This window comes from Hevea brasiliensis, chromosome 4 (assembly GCF_030052815.1).
Source record: "Hevea brasiliensis isolate MT/VB/25A 57/8 chromosome 4, ASM3005281v1, whole genome shotgun sequence".
NCBI lineage: Eukaryota > Viridiplantae > Streptophyta > Magnoliopsida > Malpighiales > Euphorbiaceae > Hevea > Hevea brasiliensis.
Window position 1 is genome coordinate 20,854,002 of NC_079496.1, and position 11,291 is coordinate 20,865,292.

General features: G+C 33.3%; 1 protein-coding gene across 4 annotated transcripts; it reads left to right on the forward strand.

Moving 5' to 3' along the window:
- Positions 1-1,464: 1,464 nt before the first annotated feature.
- Positions 1,465-10,799, forward strand: LOC110633348 (protein FLX-like 1). Of its 4 annotated transcripts, none has more exons than XM_058145562.1 (7): positions 1,466-1,697; positions 1,828-1,892; positions 2,533-3,219; positions 3,350-3,513; positions 4,564-4,640; positions 4,817-4,944; positions 10,088-10,799. In XM_058145562.1, exons 3-6 carry the CDS (start codon positions 2,609-2,611, stop codon positions 4,907-4,909), a joined length of 945 nt encoding a protein of 314 aa, XP_058001545.1. In that variant the 5' UTR covers positions 1,466-1,697; positions 1,828-1,892; positions 2,533-2,608; the 3' UTR covers positions 4,910-4,944; positions 10,088-10,799. The 4 variants fall into 4 exon arrangements, with proteins under 4 accessions (XP_058001547.1, XP_058001545.1, XP_058001546.1 ...); XM_058145563.1 differs by having other exon boundaries at positions 4,817-4,932; XM_058145564.1 differs by lacking the exon at positions 4,817-4,944 and having other exon boundaries at positions 1,465-1,697.
- Positions 10,800-11,291: the final 492 nt, after the last annotated feature.

Sequence of the window (11,291 nt, forward strand, 5' to 3'; positions counted from 1 at the left end):
CATAGTAATCTCAATGGTTTGCCCCTTTATGGCTTCTAATTTACATGAAAAAGAGGAAGGGGATTTGACCACTGAGTTAAGGAGAGGCTAGATATGGCTTTTGTCACTCATAATTCCATTAATTTATTTCTTGATAATAAATTGTCCAATTTAATTATCTCTATTTTTGACCATTTACTTTTTCTTCTTAAATTAGATTGTAATCACAAAGTCGATGGGAGGTGAATATTTCGATTCGAGAACTCTTGGTTACTGTATCCTAATGTTCGAAAAAGTTTTGGAAGATACTTGGAATGCTCACTTCCCCTCTCACTTACTCCATGATTTTGACTTTGTAGCAGAGACTTATTTCAATGGTAGCGGAGCCGTGGATGTAATGACCAAAGTCAAGGAATAAGCCAATTTAAGATTACCGGAACTCATAATAAACTTAAAACCCGTATATATATTACTTAATTTAATTTGATCCAGCAGGTAAAATGTATTACTCACATTATCAATTTATCACTCCTCCAATCCCTATAAAAATATTTTATTTTATTTTTTTTCCTTTTTTGTACTCTATTTATTTTATTTTATTAAGAAGTATAATTATTTTATTATAAAAAAATAAGATGATTCAACAAAATTTTACAAATTCATATCATATAATTTTTTTATAAATTGATACTTTTTTTTGCAAAATTATTAATTATAGAAAAATAATTAACTTAATAAAAAATAAAATAAAAATTCTTCACATAAAAATATATTCTTAATTTTAATAGATAAATTACATATAACAAAATTTAATAAATATTATAGAAATATGTCACTCATTCATCTTAAGAAATTGCATTAAACATTGGTTACATTTAGTAGGTTGTAATGCAATATAATATAAGTAATTATGTAATATAATCAAAATTATAATATAATATAATATAATTATTATTATAATTTTATATTTAATTATAAAAATAAAAATATAAAACTATGTAATATGATGATAATTTTTATTTTACTATTTAATTTTTTTTATAGTGTTAATAATAAGTGATAATTATTATAATGATTAATAGTTTAGTGATAATAGTGATAATGATAACAATAATAACAATAGTAGTTAATTATCAATAAAGTGAGGTAATAACAGTGATACGGTGATCAAATGGTAATGGTTAAATGATATAGAGGTGAGAGTAACAAGAATAAGATAATAATAATAATAATAATAATAATAATAATAATAATAATAATAATAATAGTAGTAGTGGTGGTCGTATAACAATAATAGTGACATTAATAATAAATAAAAAATAAAATAAATAATTATATTGTAGTTTAATAGACAATATAATTACGTTTATATCAACATTATAATAAATTTTTATAATAATTATTTTTTTTATAATTAATTAATTTGTGAAAAAAATCATTTAAAAAATTGCATGGAATGGATTATAAATTTGTATTAAATAATCAAATAGAAAACAAAGAAGAAAAACTCAGACAACAAATTTTTTTTTCCCCTTTTCCGCTCAATCCGAACAAAGGTTAGGGTTTAGTAATTAAAAACCTAATTCATTGTAGAACGCGTTCAGGATTTCATTCCCGTCGATTCTACGATGAGAATTCTCTTTATGTAGAGGCAAGAGAGACTCTCGCCAAAATCATTGCCTCGTTTAAATTCTTCGCATCCCAAACTCACTTCTTACGTAAGAAACAACACTATTTCACTCTTTTTCTTTTCGTTCCCCTTTCGTGGATTGGTGTTTCTTTCTCGGATTTTTGCCTTTGTCTTTACGGGATTTTGATTTATTGATTCTTTTCTTGGCTACCCAATAGAGGAATTGCTGGTGTTGATGTGAAGCACATTTGGCGTTCACTTCCGCGGGGAACTCTGATTCCAGGTTTGACGAGATTGCTACGCTAATTTCGTTTCAAAGAACATTTGCCTATTTCTTTTGATCAGAATTTTTTGATGTTTCAATATTAATATATAACTTGTATATTATGCGTATGATGTGCATCTTTTGAATTTCTGTATTCTACATGTTTGACGTGTGTGTGTGTGTGTGTGTGTGTGTGTGTGTGTGTGTGTGTGTGTGTGTGTGTGTGTGTGTGTGTTGTAAGTGTTTAGATGCTTCTTTTGATTAGAATTTTTTGATGTTTCAATATTAATATATAACTTGTATATTATGCGTATGATGTGCATCTTTTGAATTTCTGTAATCTACATGTTTGACGTGTGTGTGTGTGTGTGTGTGTGTGTGTGTGTGTGTGTGTGTGTGTGTGTGTGTTGTAAGTGTTTAGATGCTTCTTTTGATCAGAATTTTTTGATGTTTCAATATTAATATATAACTTGTATATTATGCGTATGATGTGCATCTTTTGAATTTCTGTATTCTACATGTTTGACGTGTGTGTGTGTATGTGTGTGTGTTGTAAGTGTGTTTTAAGTGTTTAGATGCATGTGAAAGCTTCTTTTATTGTTTAGCTTAGTTTTTTTACTTACGGTTCTCTATGCTATTCCGCTTTCATCATGTTCAGATTGGATCAGAAAGACATCTGAATTGTTTCTTTAAGAACTGAACTTTAAAAGATCATTTAATCTTTAAGAGAAAGAATGTCTGGGAGAAATCGCGGCCCCCCTCTTCCAATGAAAGGCTTACCTCACGCTGGCCTACCACCTGCCATCCATGAAGCACATTTTGGCAGAGGGCTTGGACCAATGCCCCCCCATCCCCATCCAGCCCTACTGGAGGAAATGAGAGAAACCCAATTTGGGATAGATCCCAGGCGGCTTCCCCCCCATCCTGCAATAATGGAGGAGCGTCTTGCTGTGCAACACCAAGACATTCAAGGTTTATTGGCTGATAACCAGCGACTAGCTGCAACCCATGTTGCACTTAAGCAGGAATTGGAAGCTGCCCAGCATGAGTTGCAACGGATGGCACATTTTGCAGATTCATTGCATGTGGAGAAGGATGTGCAGATGAGGGAATTGCATGAGAAGTCTCTAAGGATGGAGACAGATCTTCGTGAGTTGGAGGCTATGCGCAGTGAGCTTCATCATGTCCGTGCTGATATTAAGGAACTTAGTGATGTGAGGCAGGAACTTACTGGTCGTATACAGGCAATGACTCAAGATTTAGCTAGATATAATGCAGATTTGCAACAATTACCAGCTTTGAAGGCTGAAATTGAGAGCATGAAGCAGGAATTGCAACGTGCACGGTATACGCTTGCTTGATCTTTACTGTTCAGTGAAATAGCAACTTAGCTAGTAAAAGAAAACTAGGTTTCTGGTATGGATTTTTGTTAGGATTGATTATTTGTTTATTTATCCTTTTCCCCTTTTTTGTAGAGCTGCTATTGAGTATGAGAAGAAAGGATATGCAGAAAATTATGAGCATGGCCAGGTGATGGAGAAGAAATTGATTGCAATGGCTCGGGAGTTGGAAAAGCTTCGTGCAGAGATTGCTAATGCAGAGAAGAGAGCTCGTGCTACTGCAGCTGTAGGTAATCCAGGTAAATCGCTCCTTTATTGAATTCAGAGGGTTTTTGGTTATGAGAAACATGTAAGAAATTTATACACTGATAAATGGTGTGGAAAAAGGGAAGAACTAAGAGTAAGAAATTTCTGCAGACATTTTCTTTTTATAGAAAAGAAAAGTTGTTAAGAAAGGAGAAATGCATAATTGGAAGGAGGAGGATGAGGTTGCCGTTGCCTACTACAGAAGCGATTAAGAAATGAAACTCTAGTTCTGCTGGATATTTTCTCATGAAACTCCTTAGAAAATCATATAAAAAAGATCAGTGGAATGCCTACATGTTGATGAAAATTATTCCAAAAAATGTAAATTGAAAACTTCATGTGAAAATATCTAAGGAAACCTTTTTAGCCATGTGGATAGTTGTTACTTGTTAATTATCACACTGTTATTCTGAGATGAAGGGGGTGCGTAAATTTAATTTAAAAAGTTCACTTTCTCTAATGTTCATCAATATTAACTTTGGGGATAGAAACTTAACAATCTCTCTTGGGAGCTTCAGGTTGAGCTGACTCATGCATTGTTTGACTTTAGTCTCATATGGTTTTCTTAGTTGTACAAACTTTTCATTTGCTGCCCCATATTGGACATGTTGATGTTTGATAAATAGTTTTAGTCTCAGATTCTATTATTAAATGGGATTGGATTGTTTTAAATAGCCTTTGGTTGATGTTCAACTCAGTCAATGTCTGATTTCAATGTTGATAAGTGAAGGATGGAAATCACTCATCTAAATTGATAATATCACCTGTTTTTTCTGTTTAACTGGTTTAAGACTCGAGTGATCTACAAACTGTTTTGATCCAGTTCAGCACTCGATTGATTTTTAGATGAGTCCAGCCTGTGTATCTTAATTTTAATATCCTATTCATATTATTGCAACAATTGCATGGTATGATCAATCACACACCTAACCATTTTTCCCATCAGGAGCTTGATTTATTACTATTTCTTATGATTAGCTTCACTTTCTTTTGCCCCCTTTACCCCTTCTGTTTTTCTAAATATGTTTTCTCTGCTGGTGCAGCTTATACTGCAAACTATGGCAATCCTGAAGCTGGATATGCTGGTAATCCTTATCCTGTTGGCTATGGCATGAATCCTGTAAGTTGGCTGCTTTACATATTATCTCAAAGTGTATCTGTAAGTTTTTAGATGTTTATGTATACCGATGCGTGTTTCTATGTCTATGCATGCATCTAACTGCATCTTTATGAGTTTGTGTGCATTATTGTGTTTTGTTAATCAATTGGCTGCTATTCCTTCTATGCAATTTTCAGGTGCAAGCCACTCCTGAAAATTATCCCCAATATGGAGTTGGACCTGGTTCCTGGGGTGCATACGATATGCAGCGAACTCAAGGACACAGATAGATTGATTTCCAAGTAGCTAAGATGTGTGTTAAATGGTATCTTGGGCTGCAACTTATTGGATGCTTAAGTTTAAATTTGAAATTTTCTCATGATATTTTTTAGGGAGACTCACTTTCTATTTGGTTTGATGAAGTTGTACCTGAATACAATGACAACTCATATTATCTCGGGTGCTATTTTGGTATCTTCTAGTGCAAATATTAGCATAAAATCTGCTATCTTTTCTTCTAATGCATGTTATTCTCTATATTTTTCATCCGTACTTAAAGAATTCTTTGTCGAGTCAAAGAAAAAGTTCCGATATATATGTTACGTGCCTTTATGTTTTGAAATAAGCTTCTGAGTGATGAGGTATTTGGTTGTAAGTTGGGCTTCTTTGCAGAATATCGAGAATCCATATATGGATCCATGTATTTGATTCTGATGTCTTTTTAACTGTAGTGGGATGGCAACAGGATTATGCTGATTTTTTTCATTGATTAATTTACTGAACGTGGGTCAGAACTTTTAAACACCATAAGATGATTGCTCCACAAAACCTTAATCTTTTTCTAATCCCACATTAACTTGTAAATTATTTTTCGGGATTGTGATGGTGGTTGGTGATCAGCCCATAGAATTGAGATTTCTGGTAAGATCTGAGAAGATCGTGGTGGCTGAGAGATCTCTGCTGAGTGCTGACTCTGCTGTGAAAATGCAGGCGGAGCTCAATGAAAGTTTTTACGGAGTTTTGAGCTTCAATCAATTTCTCCTTTCATCTCCTTCCTTCCCTCCTTGCACATCTCTCTCTTGTTTTGCTGACGGAGAAATTTAAACAAAAATCTCCATCGTGGTTGTGATTTGATGGGCTCTTAGTTGATAGCCTTTTCTTTTGTGCTTGAGCACACCCACTTGAACCAGATACCTGCTAAGCATAAATTTTTCTTTGATATTAACATATGTCTGCTTTTCTCACAAATACATGCTTCAGTTAGATAACTTTCTGGATTGCTGCATTTAAGTTATGTCTAAATATATTCTTAGTTGTGAATCAATTGATTTTCATTGAGCATATTGAGGTTGATGTCTCTCTAACCTGCATGTTAATTTTTGGTTATTGGATAAATAAGACAATCAGATCATTATATAGAGTTTCATACTTTGATTGGGGAGCCTCTTGAAGATACATTGGAAACAACTACTTTTCAACTGGCCTTTGAGTAGTAAATGAATCATGTGTTCTGAGTACCATTGAGTTTAGACGTTGTTCTTTAGCTTCTACCTCTTCTTTTTTATTTTATTTTTTCAATTGTCCAGAAGGGAAAACTTTTTGGTTGTTCAGCTAAAACAGTTAACTAGGGATTGTTTCCTTGTTTTCAAAAAATTCCAGATCAAGTAGCTTTGTTCTCTTATCCTATATTATGGTGAAGATGCAAGCTATTTAACCTTTTTATCATGTAGGAGTTTAGGTTTTTGGCTGGAGTTTAGAAATTAGGTTGCTGGAATTTCTGAGAGCAATGAAATTGAAGTGTAAAAGGGGGTTATTTTCGGAGGATAGTTGGTGGTTAATGGTTTGGAAATTATCAGGCTTAGACCTTCAAAAGGTAGAAGGGCCTGAGAGGAGGTGCTGTTCAGATCTGTGAATGTATTCTTGAATATTCTTTTTTCTGCTCTTCAATGATTTTAGGGTAGTTTTTAAGGTTTGGAAATCAAATAAGAATCACTGTTGGGGAATTGTTCGAGCAAGCATAAATGTGTTGCAAAGAGGAATCGTTGGTGCTCAAAATTACAAAACCACTTTTTTTTTTTTTTTATAACATTGATGCGTAAAAAGCACACTGGTTTGTTTAAGGTTTTCACTCTTGCAGTCTTTTATTATTGGGACTTCCAAAATGAAGCTACCTAATAGATATGGACATAGGTTCAAGGATATTTGCGTGCGTGCGTGTGTGTGTATAACTCTCATGGCTCTCAAAACAAAGACCTATATGGAATTGATATGATCTTACAACTAAATTCAGCTCAGCTACAATTTCTAGTCCTACGGTAGCTGGTGTCAGCAACTTGGATCCATTTTAATCTATCTATTCCATGTAGGGCCAAACCTTTTGTGATGTCTGATTAGTATTTAGATTGTGATTTGACCTTAAAAAAGGTGATTTGATAAAGAAAAGCATGTAAGATTTATATTTGTGGTCTGTCACATGCGACTTCCAGAGAAAATTTCCACATTGCACAAATAGAGATTAAATTAAAAATTACTGATTCGTTCTATTTTTTCGATTATTAAGTTTGGTATTCTTATTTGTTGAATAGGTGAGCAAGGTACATGAAATTCAGACACGTTAAACCTAGTTATTGAGCCTTACAATTTGTTTATGTTAATTTTGTAGCTGATTCTTACAATAAAATGTGTACATGGAATTGCTGGTATCTTGCTCATGTACACTTTTTTTTTTGTGGCTGGTGTAAGCATAGAGATGCTTACCATTTCCCTTGGTTGATTTCTCCTTACATGTGGTGGCGTTCCATTGAGTTTGTCTGTTACAGTTTGTGCAATTGTTTGGCATTTTGACCAATGGTGAGATATGAGCAATGAAAATTTAGGACTTAACTGTTAAGGTTAGAGACTTAAACACTCAAATAGTAGTGCCTTTTCTCCTCCATTGGTATCTTTCTTGGGGTTGCCTTCGAGAAGCAGCGTTGTTCTTTTTCCCCTTCTGAAAGGGAACTATCTATCACGCTTAAAAGAATTTTGGCACTTATGGTATTGCCTTTTATCCTCTACTGGTTTATTCTGTGGGGTTGCTTTTGAGGAGAAGCATCATTTTGTCATCCCTTTTGAGAGGGATTGTATTCATGTATGACCCTGTTTAGAAGAATGGCAGCCAACTATTGGGAGAAGCTTAATCATTGGTTAGTTTGCTGGTTTTTTGATGGGACATGGTCAACAATGGAGCTGCACAAATGAATTTCACGGTCAAGTAAGTGCTGTAAGTTTCTGCAAATGTAAACACTTTTATTTGCGTTTCCCTCTGCATTTTCACTTCTGTTTTGTTGGCCCCAGACAAGAATCCCTTTTTTCCTCTTCCATTTTTTTTATTGCAATGGTTGGTTGTTGCCAATTCCTCTTGTTTGTAGCACTTGGTAGGGAGCCTTCTGTAATCAATGGTTGTTGCGGTGTTGAAAGTCAAGAAATAGATTTGAGCTTTCTTCTGACTGCAACATAGGCTGCTATAAGGATCATTTCCCCTGCTGGATCGTGTTATCCTTTATGTTAAATTTCAGTGATGGTTAAGCTTTGACTGGTCAGGTGATAGCTCAGTCATATTTTAGCTGTAGCTTTTGTTGGAGTTTGTTTTTATATGTACAACTTCAAGTTCAAGTCTTAAGTGGTTCCCAATCATTGGAAGCATAGAAGGGTGGAGAGTGGAGACTTAACTGGAGAAACAAGTGAATGAGGGAATATGCTATGAAGATTTGATGTTGACTTTAAATAGTGATGGTATATCGTATGAGTAATGAGTGCTCCGGGAAGTAGTAACACTGAAACAGTTATGCTACTGTGGGATAAAACTAATTGTTGTTCTGCTGTTGAGCTTGCTTTGTTGTATTGCTTGGATATTCTTTTATTAAGCAGCCAGATCCTTTTGTAAGCGTTGATGACCAGGTCATATTCATTTAGAAGAGCTGAACTTTCTGTTGGAGAGATATATCATCCATCCTCTTAGCCATAGTAATTCTTCCAACAGTGGATTTGGTATTTGCCTTAAACTGTTTTTCAAGAGCATATACCAATCTTGAGTGGAAATGTGTGCTCCATTTCTCCATTTGTCATTCTTTCGTGGCACAATGAAATTGTGGCTATTTTGATTTAGTCAATATTTTTGTGCACTGGGTAGGTTGTTTAATTGCTAACTTTTTTTTCTTGATCTGCTTGATATTTCATGTCGGTGGAGATGCTCATTATTTGTTGAGTTGTTTAAATTGTTGTGTTCTTTAAACTTTCTCATAGGTTAGCTGTTGATGTGGTGCTGTTAGGTGCTTACGTGTTTATGATCATTATGAGTTTAATCAGCTGTTTCTTGTACCAGTGAACCTGATACTTTATGTATCATTTGTTAGTGGTGTAATCTAGACCAGTCTTATATGTTGATTTTATTTTGTTGTATCTCAAGTTAATATCTCAATACCCTGAGTTATGATTTATATAGCATATTCCTTGACTTCCCAAGCATTTAGGATGAGCTTGTCTCCTCCATGACATGTTTGCTCAGTGTTTGTTTGTTGATCATCTAACCTCCTTTACTTCAGCTTCTAATGTATGTTCGACATTTTTATGTTTTTGTTTTTAGGCATAACCTTTGGGCCTCTAATGGCTGCCTGTGCTTTGCTCAAGTATTTATATGAGATCTTTCTCTCTCTCTCTCTCTCTCTCTCTCTCTGTGTATGTATTTGTGTGTGTGTGAGTTCACTTTTCTTTGGTTTTAGGGGTTCTATCTTATTTAGTTTTGAAATAGTTTTTATGTTGTGCTAAAGCAAAGTGCGTATCTATTTATTGCTTCTATATTTCTATGAGGGATTTGGACCGTTTCAACAGTTATTTTCTTCTATGTTGTTTTTCTTGATGTTTTTATACAAGATATCAGCACATTATTTTTAGACTATTGTCCTGTTCCTTTGCTAGGAAAGATGTGTATTGCTTAAGCTGTGATAATATAGTTGCAAAATGGAATGGAAGCACAGAGTTGTGTGTTAAATGCATTTTTATTCCTTTCTTTATTTGTTTAATCACAATTATAATATGTTATGAAAAAAAAAATATTAGGTTAAACGTATTTATCATTTGCAACATTTGACAACTTAGTTAATCTTTAGTCAGTAATTCATTTCATGACACCTTTAACCAAACTAAGGTTTAACTGTCAGCAAAGCTCTTGACGGGTCAAGTTTTGGCCTAGACCCTGGAGAATACTGAACTAAAGCCTAAAGTTAGCACAGATCAGGGATCACAATCCTTTCCCTTGTTAATTGTGATCATTGCCTGGTTCTTAAAGGAAAATTTTCAGAATATCCTTATGGCATTAGTTGCTCCTAAAATCAATATGATTTGTTGTCTATACTTTTGCACAGTTTTTTCTGAGTTCTATTGAATTTCCTCAAATTTATGATGTCTAATGAGCTGAATTCTGTTTACAGGTTCTGATGTCTCTAAAGTGGCACAAGCTAGAATCTGAAGCAAATCACTAGCATGGAATTTAATCAAGAAACTATTTGGAATTTTGGGTGCTTAAATTGGTCCCGTCATGAAATTAGCACTTTTGATTTTTTCATGCTCCTCTCTGGTTCCAAAGTGTGCAGTCATATCTGTTGGCTCAAGGAATAATTTCAGAATCAATTTTCACTTAATAGTTCTCTGGAGAAGTGATGGAGTTGCATGGCCAGACTCGATTGACAAAAGCTGAGTTTGTTATCTGAGGACAGGGGAATATATGGGATGATTTTGTGACCTTGGTGTCAATTTAACACTCATGGATTCGTCGATGTGAAGGTATTTTTTCTGCCTGGTATAGCCTCCTGCTGGTTATTTGAAGCTGAATTCTGACGCTGCTGTTTCTAAGTTACTGGAAGGATAGGTCTTGCTCTTTTGGTTGAAAATGATAAAGCATTAATGTGATATGCTTTGGCTCGGCAGCATTTTGGGTTGCACCACCTTATATGGTATTGGAGTCTTTTTTCCTTTTTTCCTTATGTTCATAGGAATGGTAATTATGTAGCTTACCGGTTGGCCAACTTGGCTTTGTCTGTTTCCTCGGAGAAGTGGTTTGAGATGGTACACCACTGCCTCTTGATCGTGTTTGATGCAGTTTGCGTTTTTCCTCAACAAAAGAAAAAAATATATTTTTTTTCTCTAGACTTTGTTTTCGAAAAATATTTTTTTGAAAAATATTTTATATATTTTTTAGTATTTGAAGTATTTAAAAAAAATAATCAATAAAAAAATATTTTTTTAATTAAAGAGAAAATTAAATTAATTTTAAAGAAAATAACTCTTTTCGAAATAAGAAATTATTTTATTGATTTTAATAATTTTATTAAAATATAAAAATATTTATTCATATATAATATAAATATATATTAATAATTTAATATTATAATTAAATAATATAAAAATATTTTACTATGAGCAAGAAAATTTATGTACTTTACTATAATGCTATGCATAAATGAAAAAAAAAAAGACCCTAATATTCATAATTGAAATAATTTTTTTATTTTTAATTTTATTTAACTTAAATGTATCTTAATTGATTAAATTATTTATTTTAGTAAAAAAATTTAATTATTATATTAATTTATATACCAATATATTGATTTAATAAAATTTAGTTTAAATCAAAAT

Excerpts from the sequence above, each read along its gene's own strand:
- LOC110633348 (XM_058145562.1), top strand. The coding sequence starts at position 2,609 with ATGTCTGGGAGAAATCGCGGCCCCCCTCTTCCAATGAAAGGCTTACCT. Across the intron at positions 3,514-4,563 it reads TGCAGCTGTAGGTAATCCAG|CTTATACTGCAAACTATGGC; the intron begins GTAAATCGCTCC and ends CTGCTGGTGCAG. Across the intron at positions 4,641-4,816 it reads TTGGCTATGGCATGAATCCT|GTGCAAGCCACTCCTGAAAA; the intron begins GTAAGTTGGCTG and ends TGCAATTTTCAG.